The following is a 22,390-nucleotide window of genomic DNA, read 5'->3' on the forward strand; positions in this document are numbered from 1 at the left end:
TGGGGACTGTCGTTTAAAGATTCAAGAGTCTACCTGCTTCTTACTTACTGTGTGATTTTGGAAAAGACGGTTCATCTTCTGGTACCTTGAAGGGAAAGGAGACAGTAGCCTGCATTTCATGGAAGGTTCCAGAACAGACTGGAGAAAGGGTGTCATGTTCTGAGTGATGCTTGGAGCCATCCTTTAAGGAACATTAAGCATTACACTCATATGAGTAACAGGTGGTGAGGGCTCTGGCAAATGACAAGGTAGAAGATTATGGGACCTGGGCAAGTTTCCTTTAGCAAGACTTCGGTACATGTCTGAAGACACTGATTAATGATACCTCCTGTCCCAGGTGAGCCGCAGAGCAGGAGCACAGGTGTGCTGAGAGATGGGAACCCAAGGGGAGGGATACTCAGGTCAAATCCATCAGGGGATGGCAGGCACACAGGCTTGAACAGTCCTCAGTGTCCCAGCCCCAAAGGCTCTAAATTATCTTTCCAGGCCGAAGCTGGAAATCCCAAAACCTCCCTGATCCAAAGACGCTCATTGTCTCACGGCTGTTGCAACCACTGCGCATGTTTATTGGGAAAGCAGAACATAGCGCATCTTGGCTTCCACAGTTCACCGAGTCCTGGCTCTGTCATCTCTAAGCTTGCCATTCTCTTGGGAGGCAACAGAACCTCTTTATTTAAATGTCCCCAGGGAGAATTAACGAGAAGGCACACCTATGTAGCAAATTAGGAACAGCGCTGTTAAAGGGGCTGAGGGTGGAGGAAGATTGGTCCCAAAGGGCACAATACTCATACAATACAAGGTACTTCTCACAGAGGTGCCTGGACTTCTGAAAAGCACAAGGGTAGCAGTGTGACAAAATGGCCATTTTATCAGCCTTGTGAGACTGGAGTGGGCTTTGGGTGGTAGACACTAGAGAGACAAAGGATTCTCTCTATTGGTAGAACAACATGGGAGGACATTTGGTCTGGAGGGCCATCAGCAGGAGAGAAGAAGCAGCAGCCACTCAGCTGACTTCTGAATAGCACAGCTGAGACACGATCCGTCTTAAGTGGGAAGGGCAGTGAGCACGCTCTTATTGAACTGCCTTGCAGCTCTTTCCAAAGAGAATGCTTTGTTAAAGAGTTGATTACAAGAAAGTGCACTGTTACACAAATACTTCTATCAGGGTGTGCACAGACCTTTTGAGGGGAACCTGGAGGAGACTATGTGTGTGTTTCTGGGATAGGGGTTTGGAGGTTGTGTAGAAGCTTGGGTTGGTATACCTAGACAACACCCTTTGGGATCCTGGGTGGGAAGACGGCCCTCACTGAATCCCACCAGGCAGGGAGATGCATTTGCAGAGCAGACAGTATCGGTGTGTTGGGGTCATTGACCTTGAACTCAAAGGCACGACAGGCTGAGCAAACCAAGTTAAGACTCTACAGTGTCAGAGCTAAATTCCAATTTGGGAACAAGAGTTGAAAACATGCTTACATGTCCATCGAAAGAGGCCTGGTTCAGACATACAGTAGGGCCGAGTGTTCAGCTCAATGCTAGAGACTTGTCTAACAAGCACAAGACTAGCTTGACTCCCAGCGTCATGAAACATAGCGTGTCCACAAAAGCAATTACTCTTTAGACTAAAGCAGCCTGTGGGTATCATGTCAGCCCTGGAGGGCTGGGGTTGGAAAACTGATATAAGTTACCTTTACCAATTACCGGCCGCTCAGTTCCCTATTCAGTTCCCTTGCTTGTGATAAACTCATTAAGCCTTAACATGCGTCAGCTGTGAGGGAAATTCTGAATGGAGTTGGGGTCTCTGCACATTTGCATGTGGGCACCCTGCTTCTAAAACTGTGAACAAAAGCAGCAGGCCATTCTGGAAGGCTCTGTAAAATGGTGTCTCTTCAGAATGCAGGCTTGTGCCAGCTTTGATTGCCTAGACTCACACTGACTCTCTTCTGAAATAAAAAGAGTCCCGTGATATCTTCGTGTATGTTCTCTTCTAGAATGGTCTCTCCACAGTGAAGAGACACTCTTGAGACTGAGGGCCAGACTCAAGATGGCCCAGAATTGGGAGATCCTACTGCTTTAAGGTATTGTGCGGCACCAGGACAGAAAAAGGGCATGCCGTACAATAAGGTCTGAAGCCGAGTGGCCAGTGAGGCCCAGCACCCAATGGGAAAGAAAGTAAGACTTGTCGTTTTACCCAATTAGACTCTACCAAATGCCTAATGAGTATCTCCTATAGTGTTTGAAATAAATGCGTGTACGGAACCCGCATTTATTCCTTCAGGGGAGAGGCAAGGCAGGCCTGCATCCTCCTGCACAGGCTACCCGTGCAGGTAGGGGGCGCGCGGGGGCTCCCGGCCCAGGGCGTTGAGGTGCTGCTGGGCACCTGCGCTCGCCAGCTTCTCATTGAGTTTTTGATTGACCAGCTCCAGGTGGCGACTGTTCTTCCGCGCCTGCCTCAGAGACCTCTTGACCTTCTTCACCCGCTCACGGAGCTGCCTGTTGCGCTTCTCCAGGGTAGCCACCTTCTGCTGCAGCTTCTTGACGTGGTCCTCTTCCTCAAACAGGGCCTTTTGCACCGAGGAGCACATGAGCTGGGGGCAGAAACAGCGCAGAGGGAGAGGCAGATGAGTCTCTGAAGCGACAGCATGGGCAATGGCCCTCACCATGACCGTCTCCGTCCACCCAGGAGTCCCACCTGACCTCAAATACAAACAGAACCCCCACTTTCCTCTTTCTTATAAGATTTTTGCATTTAAAATATAGTCTAAGTATTTGTCACTGGCGGCAGGAAGGAATGAACTTCCTGTAACTCAGTAGGCCTATGCAAGGATATGAGGTAGTTCACAGGGGAGGAGCCATGATTGTTTCTTGAGCAAATGAACAGGTGCTTAACCTTGCTGGAACAGGTGCAGACAGTTTTACCTGCTGTCATTCAGAAACCGATGGAGTGCAGCAATGGGCTATACCTGCTGTGTTAGGTACTCTGCACAATCCAGGGGTGGTCATACGCAAACACTGCGGCTCTGTGCAACTACTGTGCCACCTTACTTTATACAGAAGGAACTTGGGCATCTGCAGATTTGGGTATCTGAGGAAGGCTCTCAGGACCAGTGTCCTTCACATGCTGTGTTCACCGAGCCCCAGCCACCTGCACTGGAGTACATCAGTACAGTTAAATGCAGTTTTAAGGCCAGCTGCCCTGGTTTCTCACCTTGCCTTTTCGGCTTCTAAATGCCCTCACATCAGGCAAGCTTCTTGAACTCAGTGTAGTGGACTCTGCATTGCTCCACACTGGCTTTCGGACCGCAAGGTCTGTCCCCAGCTTCTTAGAGTGTTACAAGAGGACAGTCCTCCGTGGTCTTTGCTGGAACCTGCCCTGGTTTTACCCCCCTTTGCTGGGGCATTTGTAGTTAATAATGAGGCATGACACAGGATTAAGAAATCCAGGGCCCCTCATCTTCTCTTGGAACATCTCTGAAGGAACATCTTAGTTTCACAGCGTCCCGTGAGCTAGACTAGGGACCCAGGGAAGTTGGAATTACAGTTAGTTTCACCTTTCGCCTGGTCCGCTGTTCCCTGTTTCCCTCCTTCTCCCTGGGTATGCCTCTAATGCCAAGAGCATCCTCTAAAAATCGCGTCTCCTCTCCTCTCAAGCCACGCCCCCTTTCAGGAAGCCTGACCGGCCACATACAGTTTCCTCATGTGTAGCATAAGATTAACCACAGGGTGGGGAAATTTAATAAGTTTTATCCAGAGAGTTCTTAGACTCGTGCCTAGCACACAGTAAAAGTTCACTGTCAGTCAGTAGTCTATGGTCAGACGCACCTAGGCATCTCCACTTTGTGCACCGCAGGCTGGATCAAAAACATGCCTGGCTCCTGGTTCTTCCTCCAACACATTTTTCTCCTTTTCACCTCAAAGTCTGTGCTGTGGTTTCTCTTCTGCTAGAGTGCCATTGTCCCTCAGCTCTCTCTGCACTTTTTTTCTTTTTCTTTTATTTTTTATTTATTTTATTTTATTTATTTATTTGTTTTTTATTTTCGAGGCAGGGTTTCTCCATAGCTTTTTGGTTCTTGTCCTGGAACTAGCTCTTCTAGACCAGGTTGGCCTCGAATTCACAGAGATTCACCTGCCTCTGCCTCCCAAGTGCTGGGATTAAAGGCGTGCACCACCACCGCCCGGCTTGCACTTTTTTTTTTAAAGACAAATCTCGTGTAATGCAAGCTGACTTCAGACATACACTGTAGCCCAGGCTAGCCTTGAGTTCCTAATCTGCTGCCTCAGTGCCTGAGTGCTGGGATGCTAAGCCCTTGCCACCATGCCCAGCTGTCTGACAACCTCACAAGCCTTCTGTGGGTTCACTTTCATGTTGCTACCTATACCATACTCTCCTGCAGTTATTCATACATGGGATAATGAGTTCAGTGCTCTTAGCAGATCCCAATACTTCAAGACCTAACTCAACACTGGCCTTTGGTATACTTGTTGCCTGGCCATTTTGGACATATATAAAAAAAGTAATTGAACCAGTGTTTCAAAATTGCTTGTCATTTAATAGTTTTTGGGCTCCTGGAATGTCATGGCTGCAGGGAGACCACATATGCAATACTGCCCTCTCCTGGACAAAATGAGACAACACCCCCCACCCCCCCCCACCCCCCCCCCCGCTCACGCGCGTGCACACACACACACACACACATGCAGACACACTCAAAGGACAAAGTGGGTAGAGAACCCTCCTTGAGGAACTCATTATTTCTATCATGCATGTGTGAGTAAGTAAGATCTATGTATTTTAAAATTCCATATAGTAGCTAGAATAAGCACTTTCAATTCACTTTTTTTTATAGCATGATCTAGGTATGTGTTACGGAAGATTCTTCTAGAACAGAATAAAAGAAGATAAAAAAACATATACAAGAGAGAGAGAGAGAGAGAGAGAGAGAGAGAGAGAGAGAGAGAGAGAGCCAAGTCTTTTCGTTTAAATGGAATTCATTATTATGTACTTGACTATCATATCAAAAAGGAGTTGAAGGGATCAGGAGCATGAGCAACTGCCACGGACAAAGCTTTCCTAGATCACTAACATTCCTAGTCCACATCCCTGCCCAGAGGACAATAAACCCCTATTCTGAAGAATCCAAGGCAGGAAGAGTTACAACTGTAGCAAAAGAACACAGCCAGCTACAACGGCCTTGACAATGACCTGAAGAAGCCAAGATGAGACCAAGAGGCACCAAGATGTGTCAGGGGTTAGTGGTGTATCATGACGATAGAGATAGCAAGGTTAAATGCGTTCGTTAGTGAGTGCATCACTGTGGTCCTCATGGCTTCTCCTTCCTCTGATAGGATCTAAGAAAGACAGCAAGGAACTCAAAGAACTTGTCCAGTGTCGCCGGTAGCAAAGCCATAATCCAAGACTACTATCACGCAGGTCTCTCCTCCTCGGTTAATATGCCAGGTGCATGGACACAATGCCATGAAATAATGGTATTATTTCATACATATAAAACCTAAAGTGGGCCTTCTGGATTCTGGCCATCAGCCCCCTATACACACACACACACACACACACACACACACACACACACACAGAGAGAGAGAGAGAGAGAGAGAGAGAGAGACTCACCTCTCCCCCTTAAAAAGTGAGAACCCCTAGAGGAGAGCTATGCTTTTCAGATACATGTTTCTTTAAGAAAATCCTGTTTGGGCAATGTTTTCCAAATGAAATCAATCTCTTAAAATTTGCTGGGGGCAGGGGAAAAAAAAGCCAAGCTACTCCATTTGTTCATTTAGTTTTGAGGTATTTTTCAGAAACCTGAGCTGCAGAGGAAAAATGCCGGGCTGGGCTGTAGCAGGTCCTGCACGTTCTCTTTGAAGAAATGAAAAGAAGGATCTTGGGGAAGAGGCCCGAAGCCAAAGATTCCCTAGCTCTTCCTTGTAGAACCCCTGCACTTCCCCCAGGCTAACCTGGGGAAATGACTCTGGCTTGGTGCCAAGCACCTCCACTTTGCCTGCAGCCAAGTTTTATCTGGAAATTTGTGGTGGAGAGGATCCCTGCTTCGGGGCAAATAGGCAAACTGCCAGGAGGTGGAGACTTCTTTCTTATGTTTATCAACTAGGCTTATCTTTTAAGATGTCATTTTCTAAAGCTAAAGAAGTAACAAAATGATTGTAGATCAACTTTTGAAAAGATAAATAAGGGGACCGAGCCTGGGCAGATGGTTCAGCTGGCATAACTCAAACATGAAGACCTGCTTCAGTTCCCCCAAGTAAAAACCTCACGGCAGACGTGCACGCTTGTCACGGGAGAGCTAGACACAGGATTATCCCTGAGTCTTGTTAGCCACCTAGCCTAGTCTACTAGGCAAGCCCCAGGTCCCATAAGACTCAAAAGTGTGTGGGGCCAGCCAGATGACTCAGCAGATAAAGGCACCTGCCACCAAAAACCTGGCAACCTAAGTTTAATCTCCAGGACCCACATGGTGGAAGCAGAAAAGCGACTCCTGCAAGTTGTTCTCTGAACTCTCCATGTGCACTATGGGGTGAATACTGTATTTATACATTCATTATACAAATGTAAGAAATACATAACATATAGTAAGATGAAGAATAACTGAGGAAGGTACCTAATGTTGACCTCTGACCTCCACACACATGTGCACATGCCTCCCTCACACAAGCATGTATACATATATAGTCACACAAAGAAATAAAACAAGTGGAAAATTTAAATTATCCGTGATTGCATCCACTGCGGACGTTTTACTTTATGCATTTCTAGGGTTGGGTTTATGGGTATAGGTAAGTGCATAAAGATTTTAAACAATATTTGAATCATGTTGCCACTAGACTGGCTATTCTCATTTTTACCCTGAAATTTTATCATGGGTATCATTCAGATGTTGGTCTGGATACGGTTTTCACTGAGTACCTCAATAGAAACCAGCGTAGGAAGCACTGCGAGGTCCCCAGTAACTAGTCAAGGACCCTTTCTTCTTATAACCACAGATTGAGGAGAGGGATAGCGGGATTGCTGCTGATAATCCTTGAGGCCATTTGGGTCACCCACCTCCACTGACAGGACAAACACAAGAGTATCCCTTTCTGTACCTTGGTTAGGTATCTTCCTATCTGATTGCCTCTGCCCCCAGGAAGCTTGGGTTCTGTGAGAAGGTTTCACTGTCGAGAGGTTAAGGAAGGATATCCATGATACGGTTTAGAATCACCCATCGTTTCCAGACTTGTTCAGCTCAATTATACGCTTTCTTCTTCCCTCCCCTTTCCTCTCTTCCCCATCCTCCCCACTTTCTTTCTTCTCTCTTTCCCTCCCTCCTTCCCCTCACCTCTTCATGTTTTCTCCCCAGAAAAAAAAATTTGCCATTCTGTATCTGGGCAGTGTGAGGGGTAGAACTTTTCCTGGGTTACTTGGCAGCACGCTGGTAAGCTTTGTGTCTGGGTTACTTGGCAGCACGCTGGTAAGCTTTGTGTCTGGCCAACCAAAAACAGTGCATTTGAGCATCGCTATTTCATACTTGTGGGCATAACGAATGTGTCCTGCGAGATCTTTTCTTCACAGCTGCTTTCAATTTAAACAACCACCTACAAGGACAAGACAACATGTACTTTCTGAAGTATAAAAAAACAAAAGGACTATCCACAAGTAACAAGACAAATAGCTTGCCTTTTTAACACCTCATTCATGTTCTTGGGATTTAAAATGAGAAGGAAGTGGAGGAGGATTAAAAAAAAAATGGAGAGTAGTGGTAATCTAGCTATGACCTACCACAAAATCTGGCCCCACATCAATAAAGATTTATTGGAACACAGCTACAATTGTATGTTTGCATTTTATCAGTGGCATTTACTATGCTATAATGACAGAGTTGAGTAGTCATCACAAAGACCTTATGATCCACAGGCTTAAGATGTTTACTATCTGGTTCTTCTTAAGGCTGGGCAACAGGGGACATCTGAAACCTGACCTCAGGAGGGACCCGAGACAGATGTAGGTGAAAATGTGATAGTTAGCCACTGAATGGGGTAGGAGGGAAGGTGGTCTACAGCCAAGGCATGGGGGAAGGGCAAAGAACAGATGACCATCTGAATCAGAGCCTGCCAAGGACCTTGTATGCCCACACCTCACCTCTCACTCATTTTCATACTGCCCTGAACACCAATGCAAGGTATCCGCAGTCTTTGTCAAAAGGATCACTTCATTCCATCCCAGCGGGTTGTGGTCAATTTTAAAAGTCCAGATGGAAAAGTAAACTTTATACAACTTGTAACTGTAGAAGGTCTAGAAACAGTAGACAGTAGAGGCCAGGATTGCTTCACCATGTGTGGTTCAGGGGCTCAGCTGCCTGTGCCCAAATACCCACAGGTTCTTTTTGGCTCTTCTGTAATTCAACTGGAAATTTAGCCTTGCTGTCAGATGTGTGTGGAGGCAGGCAGGGAAGTCACATTAACCCAAAGTGATCCCCAAGCTGGGTGAAACCAAGAGCTACTGGGGAAACACCCAAACCTCGGAAGTGACAAGCAGAGCAGTTCTTATGAGGACTCTCTGGAGGGACAGCTTGAGATGCCAACGACAGCCCTTGACTTGGCAGTGGGTCCTTTGCTCCACCCAAAGTCTGTGTTAGGAGCCCAACAGAAGCAAAAGCAGATACCCCAGACAAGCAGTGGCTGGAAGGTGAGGTGCGTGGGGAAGAGGAAGGTGGCTAGGGGGTTAAATCAAAGGCCATAGGAAAGAGCTGCCATGTGAGTTCTCTCCCATTGGACAGAACTGCATAGAGTCCCAGGCTCCCCGCTTGGCCTGTGTGAGCTCATCCCAGGCCCCTTCCCCATTACGCTTAGCTAAGGAAGGGGCCATCAAGCATCCCTGATGAAAGGGAATTTCACAGTGAGGCAAAACTGGATGATTAAGGTAGCTAATATATCAAGTATTTGAGCTATGGCAGAGAGTAAACAGTACACTAAGCCTTTTCTATTCGTGCATAGTTGACCCTCACTGATTGAAAGCTCTGCTCAGCCACAGTAGGGTCTCTCAAACAAGCAGAACTTTGCACAGTATTTCTTATGCTTAGAAAAATCTCTCCTGACCCTCTCTCATCTTTGCACAATTGGTAATATTCTTTGTGTTCCCCAAGTCTTCTTTCAGAGTCACCCCCTTCATGAGGCCTTGCTGGTTCCTCCAGGCAGAGCCCACGTGTGTGCATTGTACCATTCTCTTCTGGTGCATCTGACTGTCCTAGGCTTTGAACCCTTGAGTATAAGATCTTTGTATTCAGTACCTAGAACACAGAGTACTTAATGACCAACGGAAGGAAAAGCTGCAAGTAGAAACAGAAATAAGTTCAAAGGTTTGAACATGAGCAACCAAGAAAATGATCTTTTGAGTGTCAAATGGATCTACCAACATCCCTGTGAGTCCCTGATTTCCAAGAATAAGTTCAGTTTTGACCCCTTATTCTGATTATATCCGAATGGGCTTTTAGGAGTCCTGAAATTAGTGAATTTTCTTTTTCTGGTCCCTCCCTGTCTTACTTGACATCCTCATTTCAAATCCTACAGAAGCGGAGCATGTTGCAAATGAGAAAGGTGTTTCAGGGGGAGATGCCGAATTGCCTAAGACTCAATGTACCAGTTAGCTTCAGCCCGCAACTTGACATAACACAGGGTCTTCTGAAGGAGCCTTCCACTGCGGAACTAGCCAGACCATATTGTTCCCATGCCTTCCTCTTTGATACGATAGTTATTCACCATCTAGCTTTGTTCTATGACGAGAGTTAGCAACCTTCTACACATTCCCAGGGAGATGCACTATTTTCTCTCGGCTGTGATGTGAAGAGGACTGGTAAGTGTTGGGTCGTGGGATGCTGCTTCTGACCCCAGCTGCTTTTCTAGACCCAGCAGTAGAAGGAAGTGCGGAAATCACAGATTCTTGGGAAAGAAGGCCACTCAGCTCTTTCCACTGTGAGTGGAGAGGAGGCTCCCACCTGAACTGAGAAAGGGGGTGTTTTACATTTTTAGTGGTTTTCCAGGAACTCACCCAAAAAAATTCAGCGTCACGGTAGATGGGACATGAATCTAGCTGCAGGAAGCCATTTGGATGATGGCCTTGAGTATCAGTAGTCTTCTCAGTGAAGTTTCAGAAAGACATCTTCCAGCTCTTACTGCCTCCTGAAATATCATAATCCTCCCTTAGCCAGTCATGTCAGCTGATCCTCTTCCCATACAGAGGGTGCTCTACGCTACAGACTGGCTGATGCGGTGGACCCTTGAGAGGGAAAGTGTCACCCACGGACCTGGAGTCTCAGGTTTGTAAAGATATGATTGTTGATCTGGTGTGTGTGTGTGTGTGTGTGTGTGTGTGTGTGTGTGTGTGTATGTGTGTGTGTGCATATGTGCATGCACGTAAAGCCTCTATAACACCTCATATTGTATGGGCGGAAGGGTCTGACGTAGCTTCTTCAAAACCACCAGATAACCTTGCTGCTATTGGAGTAAGATGGGCTTTCTTCATTCCTGCCCTGGTCCTTGGTGTACTGGCCCTGGATGAATAGGCTGCACTGAGCCACCAGTGCACTCTTTAAACTTTACATCCTGGACCACTGCTGGTGCCTAAAATGATGCTCATGCTCTGATGACCTCAAGACAGACACTCCTGATGCCAGGGTGTAACAGCAAGGCTATGGAGGAAGTCAGGCTGGACTGCAGACCAAGTGTCTATGGCACCAGCTCCCCCTAGGAGCAGGACCACGGCTCCTGCTCCGTCCCACTGACGCTGTTCACCCACCCCACCTTTGATCTGACGCCAGTAGCTAGCATTCAGCCTCCAGCTCTTCCACTGAGAGAGGCAGCAGACTCTGCTTCTCCTCCCATGGCTCCTGCATTTGCCTGGCATCCTCATGGCTGGCTGGAAACCCCAGAGCTCCTGCCACCCACCGTACTAGGGCATGTGATGGGAATGTATGAGCTGAGAGCCTGCTCGTGTTTACTTCTCAGAGAACAGTGACTTTGTCCACATGGCTACATCCAGGGCCATACTCAGCTGAGATTGTTTATCTGGGAAAATTTATCAAATTTAGACACAAGTTTTTATGCTCCTGAATTAAGACAGGTGGCCCTGGACCTGAAAGGGGTGAAGACTTATGTATGCCTCCTTAGGTTGGAAAGAGCAGGCAGTGAAAATTGTAAGACTTTGCTTCAAATGTGGCTTGGATACTTGCTGACTTCCTGAGAGTTCTTCCTTTCCCTTTCTTCTCCCCACCTTCTCCTCCCCACTCCTTGTCCCTCTCCTTCCCTCCCTTCCTCCTCCTTCTCCTACCTCTCGGTAGCATAGCATGCATTTGTGGCTATTTCCCCGTGTGTGGGCATATAGACAGCAGAGGTCAATATTGCTCTCCACCTTACATTTGAGAGAGGCTCTCTCAGTGAACTAAAGTTCACTGATTCAGCTGGGCTAGCTTCCAGCAAGTCTCAGAGATCCTCCTGTCTTCAGCCCCCCTGAATTCAGAGTGTGCACCAACACGCCAGGTTCTTAGAGTGCTAGGGTACAAGCTTGGGTCCTTGTGCCTACATGACAATCAGTTTACCAATGGAGTTATTACCCAACCTTCCCCTGCCTTTCTTAAATCTGAGACTGTCCGGGGTGGGGGGAACAGAGCATCATGGGGAACCCTTGGAGGTCACTTACATGTTGACGTGGCTGTGGTACCACATTGCCAGCCAGATTCAGTCAATAATTTTATGTCCCAGAATGAAATCTCAGTTGATAATTTATTTGGTAAAAATGTGATTGGAAAAGTTACAAATAACGGATGACTCAGAGACAGCGATAAATACCGCTGCCAGTTCAGGGCTGTCTTTCCTGGCATGTGCTGGAGGCAATCTTTGAAAACTGGAAAGCTTTAATAACAGGGCAAAATTTCCATGTGGAAACCACTGGCTTAAGGGACTTTACCCAGTGCCCAGCTTTGGCCAGATTCTCTGACGTGTAAAAAGTGGATACTGTCTGTCAGAGAAAAGTGAAAATGTAAATAAGTTTTAAAACGCCTTCGTTAACCTTCCTTCATATAAAATGCCAAGTTATTCCCTGTCCATCTTTAACAGTCACTGCTGTACCTTCCTTGCTGAGTAAAACGATCAGTTATCAAAGTATTGGAAATTGCTGGAAAACACGGGATGTAAGTGATTACACTATTCAGAGACAAGTCTCATTTCTCTTGATGTGTTTTTATATTTTAAACCTAGTTATAAATCAATTAGTATTGGTTGTTTATTTTTTTAAATGGTGTAGGGGTATAGCTCAATCATAAATGACTTGCCCAGCGTATGTAAGGCCTTGAGTTTGATCCCCAACATGCCAAAATTATGAATTTTTATTACCAAATAAGATCTAAATATTTATGAATATTTGAAATATGTATATATTATATAATGGCTAAATTAAGTTATTAACATGCATGATCTCACATAATTTTAGTAATGACATTGGTACCAATTTTTTTCTTTAAAGATTTCTTCTGGTCATTTTTACCTATGCATACTTGTGTGGGTATGTGGCCATGAGCCCGGGTGTCCATGAAGGCTATCGGTGTCAGAAGGACCTGGAGCTAGAGTCATGGGTGGTTGAGAACCTCCCAATGTGGATGCTGAGAACCAAACTTGGGTCCTCTGGAAGGGCAGTAGCCGCTCTCACTTAACTTCCAGCCCCACTTACAGCAAGTTTCAAACACATAATATACATTTGATATAGTATATATTTATAACTTACATAATAGGTATGGTATATTGATTAGGCATAACAATAATGGTCATTAGGCCATTGAACTTTTATTCTTCCTATGTAACTGAAATTTTGTAGCCTTCAAGCAAATATCCTACCTTTCTCACCCTTGGCCTTTGGCACACACCATTTTAGTCTCTGCTTCCTTTATTTTATTTTATTTTATTTAGTTCAGGGTCTCTCCACAAAAGCCCTGGCTGTTCTGAGACTTACCATGTAGACCAGGCTCACTTTGAACTCACAGAGATTCACCCACTTCTGCCCCCCCCCATGTGCTAAAATTAAAGTCACGTGCCACCACACCCAGTGCTATCGTTCTTTTTAGATTTTTGCATGTAAGTACGGTCACAGGCCTGTTTTATCTCACTTTACATACAGTCCTTCGACACTCAGCTCGACTTCATAGCTTGGTGATTGTAACTAATGTAGCAGTGAGCATGGAGCACAGATTCTCACTAATACATTTATTCCATGCCCTTCACACTCACACCGTTTCATTTCAGATACACAGAAGTGAGCAGTAGTGAGATTACTGGAACCTATAATAGTTTTATTCCTGCCTCCCCCATGGACCTTCCACACACTCTTCTACAACCTCAGTATTAATTTATAGCTAATTCTCGCTAAGGGTACAAGGGCTCCTTTCCCCCGCCACTGCAGTACTTAATCTTCATTGTCAACTTGCCTTTAGAATTCTTTCGGAGAGTGACTTTGTCTATGAAGGCATATCCAGGGAATATTAACTGTGAAAGGAAGACCCACACACCACACACACACACGCACACGCACACACACACACACACACACACACACACACACACACACCCTGAATAAGAACAGCACCATCCCATGGGATGGAGGACCAGCCTAAAACCCAGGAGCAAGCCAGATGAGTGATAGCATTCCCAGTTCTCTGATTCCTGATCCATCCCGACGTGAGCAAGTAGGCTTTCCCTCCTGCTCTCCCCTAACCACCATGGCTCCGCACCACGGTGGATTGCACCCCAAACTATGAGCCAAAGTAAACTCTTTCTCCCCTAACTTGCTTCCTGTTGGGTATTTGGTCATAATAATGAGAAAGTAACTAATAAACATATCCTTCTCCTTTTTTAAAAAATTATAGCCATTCTAAGAGATGCAAGGTAATACGATCACAGTGGCTTTAATGCGCATTTCTCTAATGACTAGCGATGAGGAGAATTTTTTTTTTTTTTTGAGAATGAGAGAGGTGCCTCAGCTCTTACCAACCTCTCCCTCATTCTCTCGGGATGGAATTTCCGTTCCTGTGGAAACAATTACTGGAATGTTGCTAAGGATTGCCTTGAATGTGCAGGTCATCTCAGGTAGTGCGAACATTTGAACAGTGTTCTCTCTTCTGCTGCACGAACCTGTACCATCTTTAGTTTCTTTTTTCAATGTTGTAAATAGAAGCGCTCTTTTACCTCTTTGGTAAATTTATTCCTCAGAATTTTATTATTTCTTGTAGCTCTTGTAAATGGGATTATTTTCTGTTTATTTTCAGGAAAGTTGTTGGTGTATACTCTCCAATTTCACTGGATTTACCTATTAGTTCAAATAGACTTTTTTTGGTGTCTCCAGGCTTTGTATATCTAAAATATGGTCACAAACACAGACAATTTAACGTCTTCCTTTCCAGTGACTTTTATTTCTTCCTTTGCCTGACAGTTCTAGCTCTGACTTCAGTTCTATGCTGAATAGAAGTGGTGAGAATGACTTTTGTTCATCTTTATTGGTCTTGAAGGAAAAGCTTTGACCACTTCACCAATGAGTATTTGATGTTAGCTGTGGGTATGTTACACACACACACACACACACAGAGAGAGAGAGAGAGAGAGAGAGAGAGAGAGAGAGAGAGAGAGAGAGAGAGAGAGAGAGAGAGAGATGCGCGCACACACATAATTTGTATGTAATGTGTTATAGCATCCAAAATAGTAGGTTTCCTTATATTATTTTCATACATACTTGTTTGGGCTGATCCTTCTCTCTCCCACATGGTACATATATATGAAAATTGGAAGTCATGATCCTTATATATGAAAAAGAAGAGAGAATATGCTGTGTTTGTCTTTCTGAACCTGTGTTAACTGAATATATTTTCTAGTTTCATCCATTTTTCTGCATATTGCAGAGTTTTATTTTTCTTTATGTCCATTATCCATCTGTTGACGGACACCTAGGCTGATTCCATTGCATTGCTGTAGTATGTGTCCTTTTTTGTGTTGGGATATGTTTTTTCTTTGTCTGATTTATCAAAAATTTTATCATGAAAAGATACTAGATCTTGTCAACTTCTTTTCTGTACCAACTGAGATGACCACATGAGTTTTGCCCTTCCCTCTGTGAATGAGCTATGTCTCGTTTATAGGTTTGTATATGCTAAACCATGCTTGTGTCTCTGTGATAAATCACACTTGACCATGGTCAGTTTCTTCCTGAACATTTGCATATTCAAGAGCATTCAAGTTTGATTCTACATACTTATAATAGGTTAGAAATTACTCCTGGTCCATACCATTGTGGCCAGAAACAAATACTTAATATTATTTCAGTCTTCCAAAATAGTTCAATGTTTTGCCTAGCTTATTGGTCCTGCAGAATGTGCCATGAGTACTTACTGCTCTTAGGTACAATGTTATATATATATATATATATATATATATATATATATATATATATATATATATATATATATATATTTCTGTTAGGTCCCTTTGATTTCAAATGAAGTTAAAGTCTATTTCCCTATTGACTTTCTGTGGGTGGTGGTGGTGGTGGTGGTGGTGGTGGTGGTGGTAGTGGTGGTGGTGGTGATAGGGGGATTCCTAATTTACAGAATGGTTTGCTAGAGTTTGCTGAGATGCCTTAAAATGTGGAATTCTGGGGCTGGAGAGATGGCTCAGAGGTTAAGAGCACTGACTGTTCTTCCAGAGGTCCTGAGTTCAATTCCCAGCAACCACATGGTGGCTTACAGCCATCTATAATGAGACCTGGCGCCCCCTTCTGGTTTGCAGGCGCACGTGGAAGGAATGCTATACACATAATATAATAAATAAATAAATATTTAAAAAAATGTGGAATTCTTTGTCAGGTAGTTCATATGTCCCCATCTCTTTAGAATCCATTAACTTGAGTTTTCTATTGTTCTTTTGTATTTTCATGCTTCCTGGTCTGTCTTGATTCTTGTAATCATTTATGGTATCTACACAATTATGGGAGTGGAGCATACTCCTGTCTTTGAATACTATTTTTGTCTGGCAAAGCCTTTCATCACTAGCCAGTCCAGAAATTCTAGGAAAGCTGATCATGTCTAGATCTACTAGGGTGACTCTGTTAATTAAATTAAGCCCTTTAGAGACAATCTGAAGCCTAAGTCCATATGAGCTAAACTGCCCCTGTGGTAGCAGTAAGTCTAGGTCTGCCGAGGCCAGTGTGATGCTAAGATAGAGGTCTGGTGTGCTGGACATAGCTGCAACCCAAGTACACAGAGGTGGACCTGTGTCCTGTAACCATGGCAACTGTCATGGATCCTGAATCTTCATGGATAGACTTAGGGCTTGCATCCATAGGAATCAATCCGTGGAGCCTGCTGAAGTGTCTGGTACTTGAATCTAGGAAGTAGGCTTAGACTGTGGGATACTGCATCCACACCCATGGTTGACTTGCTACCTACAGCCTAAGTCCTTAAGGGATGGCCTAGCAAATTTGTTTGTTTGTTTTGAGACTGGGTTTCTCTATATAAGCCAGTGTAACTCTGGCTGGCTTGGAACATTTTGTAGAGCAGACTGGCTTTGAACTCAGAGATCCACCTGCCTCTGCCTTCCAAGTGCTAGGATTTAAGGCACCACCAAGCCTGGTGTGAAATTATATTTTGTACATGAGGAGTTGTTCAAATTGACGTTTCTATATGGGAGACAAATGCTAGTAAGTTATATTGTTCTATCTTATTTTTAAACTATTCACCTCTCTGACTCTCTTTCTCTGTGTGTGTGTGGGGGGTACCTATCATATGTCTGTCTCTCTCTGTGTTGGGGGGTACCTATCATATGTCTGTCTCTCTCTCTGTGTGTTGGGGGTACCTATCATATGTCTGTCTTTCTGTGTGTGGGGGGGATACCTATCATATGTCTGTCTCTCTCTCTCTGTGTTGGGGATACCTATCATATGTCTGTCTCTCTGTGTGTGTGGGGGTACCTATCACATGTCTGTCTTTCTTTCTGTGTGTGTGGTGGGGAGTACCTATCATATGTCTGTCTCTCTCTGTGTTGGGGGGTACCTATCATATGTCTGTCTCTCTCTCTCTCTGTGTTGGGGGTACCTATCATATGTCTGTCTTTCTGTGTGTGGGGGGGTACCTATCATATGTCTGTCTCTCTTTCTGTGCGTGGGGGGGTACCTATCATATGTCTGTCTCTCTGTGTGTGGGGGGTACCTATCATATGTCTGTCTCTCTGTGTGTTGGGGGGTACCTATCATATGTCTGTCTCTCTGTGTGTTGGGGGGTACCTATCATATGTCTGTCTCTCTGTGTGGTAGGGGGTACCTACCATATGTCTGTCTCTCTGTGTGTGGGGGGGTACCTATCATATGTCTGTCTCTCTGTGTGGTAGGGGGTACCTACCATATGTCTGTCTCTCTGTGTGGGGGGGTACCTATCATATGTCTGTCTCTCTGTGTGTGGGAGGTACCTATCACATGTCTGGCATTTGTCCTTGCCTCACACACTTTTTGAGGCAGAGTCTCTCCTATTTGTTTTAGCATTGTGCATTCCAGGATACCTGGACCATGAGTTTTTATGTTACTTCTAAGAACCCAAACTCAGATAATCAAGATTGATGGCAATCACATTTTACACATCAAGGCCCCCCCCCCTCTCTCTCTCTATATATATATATATATATATACTAAAACACAGTGGGATCTTATTTTGGGAGTGGTAATGCTGTTTTTTGAAGCTTGTGTGTGAACACATTATAACCCAATAGTTTGCATAGCCAAATGGCTACAAGTATTTTATTTAAGATTAAGATTTCTTAATTTCCATAACCATATTATCTACATTAGATTTGCAAGTAGTTTCTGCGTTCTTTATTGCTTTAAGTAGTATTAAGAAATTTAACCTACTACTTTTTTCTTTATGACAATTATTTCTTTAAAAATGATATTTGAGGTTAGACCTGGTGGTGCACGCCTTTAATCCCAGCACTTGGGAGGCAGAGGCAGGTGGATCTCTGTGAGTTCCAAGCCAGTCTGGACTGCGTAATAAGATCCTGTCTCCAAAAATCCAAAAGTTGGTGAACCAATTAAAAAATAAAATTAGTATTTAAAGTGAAATTACTAGAAAGGAAGCGCATTTTTCAAGTTTTGCCTTATGTTACCCAAGTATTTACAGCAAATGTCATTTTCATAACAGGTTTGATTGGTATGTATTTATTTATCTAACTTGTGTACTGTTTATCCGGGTCCAGGATATGACATGTGTATGTAAGTAAACAGCAAACCAGTTATTTGCTTTTATTTTCTTCATTGCCTCCTTCTTTAGGATTTTCTCTTTAGTGTTCCTACTAAGACCTGGAGGGACCTACTTTGTCCCGTGTAACTGTGGGGTCATCTGCCAACACCATGTGGCTTTTATTAGTTATATAATATAACATATGATAGGAATTTCTGAAAGTTTTTTGGCCAAAAAAAAAACCTTAAATACAGAAGGATTCTATAAAGATCTTAAAATATAATATGAAAGTTATATGGTTCCACACATAATTTGAATGTATGAAAAACCACAGACTAATATTTGACTAGTACAAAGTTCTGATTGAAAATTTAGTTCAAAATATATGCACTCTCCACTCAGTCCCCCTGATCTCAATGTTGTCCTCCACATACTCTCGCCTCAGTCTCCCCTTATCACCAGTTAGGGACTACAGGCACGACATTGTATGTTTCGTTGGGGTTTTACTCTTCTCATTATCTTATAGAAAATATGCACAGATGTTTATAGAAGCAATAATCAAAGATGATCCCTGCAAATTGGAAAAGGGAAAACTTTAATTCTCATCAATATGGGGACAGATAAATCATATGCATCAGTCTGCATGATACCTTGTGTAGTTTAAGAGAGGAGGGAGAAAAATAGCTCCAATGTGTCTTGCCAAGTGAAAAAAAAAAGCCCTTACCAACCTTCAGAATCATTCATGTAATATGCCATTCATAAAAATAAAATACACACATAGCTATATGGGGTGAGTGGGTGTTAGTGTCTGAAGAGGTGTAGTAAGTTCTTTCATTTCAACACAACGGTCTCAGTAGAGATCAGGACTTCGGGAGGAACTACTAAGAAGGAAGGGTCTTATGACTTAGTCTTGGAGCTAACAATCCTGCGGTTTTACCTGTAAAGCGTACATGTTATTATACATGGTATGCTCATGCCAGCTTCACTAGCGTAAGTAGAAATGAGTGTATTTTCAGAGTTGTGGTCTTGTGAGGGGTACTATCCCTTGGGCTACACTTCTGTTGTATTCACCCAGATGCCTTAGAGCCTCTTGGTCCCTTTGTCCCTCTTGGTCACTCCTGCCTTGTGCCGGGGCACTAGCATGAGGCAGCATTCAGAGGGACAAGTGCTATAACTAAGTCCTCACTGGCAGGGATAACAAACTTCGCGGTTGTCATCTTTGTTAGAAAAGCTATGCTCAAGTAAGAAAGGAGGCTTGGCCAGGAGTGGACAGCGGCTGGGTGTCTGGTCACGAATGAGGTCTAGGCTTCTAACCACAAGTCACAAATTCTAGCCAGCAGGTTAGGATGGGTCCAGAAAGGTATGTCTTATCAAGTGATAGGAGAGCATTTGATAAGCAGGATGAGACTTTGGATGTATTAACAGTATTGAGAACTGGCGAGATGAATCGGTGCTTAAGAGTGCGTACGGCTCTCGCGAAGGATCCAAGTTCAATTCCTAGCACCGCATTGGATGGCACACACTACCTGTAACACCAGCTCCAGGGTTTCTGACAACCTCTTCTGGACTCTTTAGAAACTTGTGCATGCGTGCGCACACACACACACACACACACACACACACACACACAAATTATCTTTAAAAACAACTAAACAAAAAACTGTATTAAACTGGGGCGGGAAGCTCCCCAGACTTGAGCTTTCTCTTCACAGCCTTTTAATGCCAGAGATGTAATTTAATAAACATAAACTATGCCCCACTGTGTAAGGAGTTTGGGCAATAATTTTTATTAAATTTTGTCATCCAACCCTTCTCGCAATTTGGGCCACACTTCCTCATTTTATAGGTTAGACAGATAAACTCTGAGAGCTTCTGTACATACGGAGTCTGGAATGGGAGATAGACCTCAGACTTGCAATCAGTCCATCTGTCATAAAAGGTTGTGCCCTCATGCTCGTAAACTCCACAGTAGGCTGAGACTACTCAGGATAATAAAAATAAGGAGATCTCATTTATAAACCAGAGGCTGGGAGGAGGGGCAGTCCTAGTGACCTCAGTGCTCCCTGGCTCTCAGCAGTGCACACAAACATTCTCCTTGGGAACCAACTCCCCTTCCAACTACTCTCCAGAAAAACACTCGCAAACTACACATTGCGGTCTTGGCCGGGGACATAGCGGCTTCACTCTCCCAACATCAAAACTGAAAACCACCCTTCCAGATGACTGACTTCCCCTCTGTTTCTATAATCCCACTTGCAAGCAGTCTGGGCATTCAATTTTAAATGAATTAAGGAGGCAACTTAAGTGTGGAAGGATGTCAGTCAGGGCTTTTAAAAACTCAGAGTTAATGAACATCAAATTCCACTGCGGTCTGACTCAGGGTGACCTTTTGACTCGAAAATGTGTATGTCCTCTGGGCTGGAGCTGCCTCTGGTGTTGTGTTTCTGCCCCCAAGTTTGCCTGAGCAGGACAGAAGGGTCAGCTCCAGCCTTACATTCCTCTGAACTTGAACCAGGAAGCCTTGCCCACAGCCAGGCTCCACTGCCTAATGGGAAAGCCTGCGTTTACGTTTTTGTTGTTATTGTTGTGTTGATTTTTATCATGAGAAAGCATTCCTAACTGAAAGCTTATCTTCTTAAGCTACAGTGTTACATACACACACCCTGTTTGTACAGGCGACCTCTGGCACACTCTTCATCGTGCAAACCTTCACTGGTTTTGTGTAGTGAAGTAAGCAGGCCAGAGAGAGTGGGCTGCCTAAGCCATGCTTCAGTGTGCAATGCACGGCATTCAGGACGCTCATGCTGTCTCACGGCCACAGTTGCTGTCCACCTCCCAGGCTTCAGCTTCCACTCTCCGGCTAGTCTCACATCACACTAATGACGCCTGGCACCTGCTCAACTTCTCCTTCCTTACAAACTGACTTTTTCTTCCAGACTCGCTTTCTTACAGAAGTGTCAGGCTTTCTACTGGAATTCAATGTGGCCTCTGCCCATGGAGCAAGCACAGGCTCCCAAGTTGCTGCAGTTCTCCCAGGATTCAGGCCTCCTTTGAGACTTGGGTGAGGTCTTCCTCCTCAGCAGGATCATGAGCTACCTACCCACACTGGCCAGCAAGCCCCCTCCTACCTTTGATTTCTTAGTGTCAGGATCCCATGCTGGGGCTAGAACTCACTTTGTACCCTTCTTAGCAGCTGTGTGTCCTTGGGCAGCTGACTTCCTAAAGCCTACTCTGTTTGCCACAGAACGGAGTCCCCAGTAATTGTCACTGTGATTGTGAGAGCCAAACAAGTTGTGGGCTGCAGAGTTGATAAAGCATTTGCCTCACCAGCATTCTGAATTAAGATCCCCAGAACCCATGCAAAAAGCCAGGCAAGTTAGCACACAAGGTAGAGGGATATCTGGGGTTCACAGGCCAGTTAGCGAAGTTCAGAGGCGGAAGGCACCAGAGAACCCATACTGGACACTGTTTTGGGACCTCCACATTTACCCACACCCACCTGTATACACAAATGAACATATACACACACATATGCACACACACGTAGACACACAATGGTTTGCAAATCCCATTGCTCAGCATTCTGGAAGCTGTCCTGACCGGAGGCCCTCCCTGCCAGCTCCTCTCTTTCTCGGTTTCTTTTCTCTCCAATGCCCTCTTCACCCTTCCCCAGCCCCTGTAAGCATTGCCTTTGGTGGGAAACCGGAATGTTTAAGTTATCCCAGGATGCGGTACAAAGTTGGAGCCAGGCTCGCTGCTGTCTGAATCCTAATGAGCTTCAGTGTCTCCCTCTTCCCTGCGGCTGGCTCTGGCAGAAAGTGCTGACTTCGCTGTCATGTCTCGCAGTTTGGAATGTGCAGGAGATGCTTCCCCAGATGCCAATTTACAGGATGGAAAGGCAGCCTGGGGCCTTCAGGACTTGGGAAAATAGTCTCTTGTTCCAAGATTTGCCAAGTAATTGTAATTCAGTTTACAAACGTACAACAGCATCCTTTCCCTTCCCTCTCCACTTGAGTGAGATTTTTAAGAGAGAGAGAGAGAGAGAATATCTTGATGAACTTGAAGACTAAATCCCTTACTTTTTGATGGGGACGCAGGTCATCTGCACACTCTGAAAGTCTTACAACACAGGAAAG

The 22,390-nt window shown here is 44.6% G+C and overlaps 1 protein-coding gene across 1 annotated transcript in view; it reads right to left on the reverse strand.

Annotated features, from left to right (window-relative positions):
* Positions 1–543: 543 nt before the first annotated feature.
* Ccdc3 (coiled-coil domain containing 3) overlaps positions 544–22,390 on the reverse strand; it is a 91,256-nt gene continuing 69,409 nt past the window's right edge. The window contains exon 3 of the mRNA XM_075970442.1: positions 544–2,585. Within this exon, the coding sequence (XP_075826557.1) occupies positions 2,313–2,585 (273 nt within the window). The 3' untranslated portion in view covers positions 544–2,312. The remainder of the gene's footprint in view (positions 2,586–22,390) is intronic.

Source organism: Microtus pennsylvanicus, chromosome 4, assembly GCF_037038515.1.
Source record: "Microtus pennsylvanicus isolate mMicPen1 chromosome 4, mMicPen1.hap1, whole genome shotgun sequence".
Taxonomy (NCBI): domain Eukaryota; kingdom Metazoa; phylum Chordata; class Mammalia; order Rodentia; family Cricetidae; genus Microtus; species Microtus pennsylvanicus.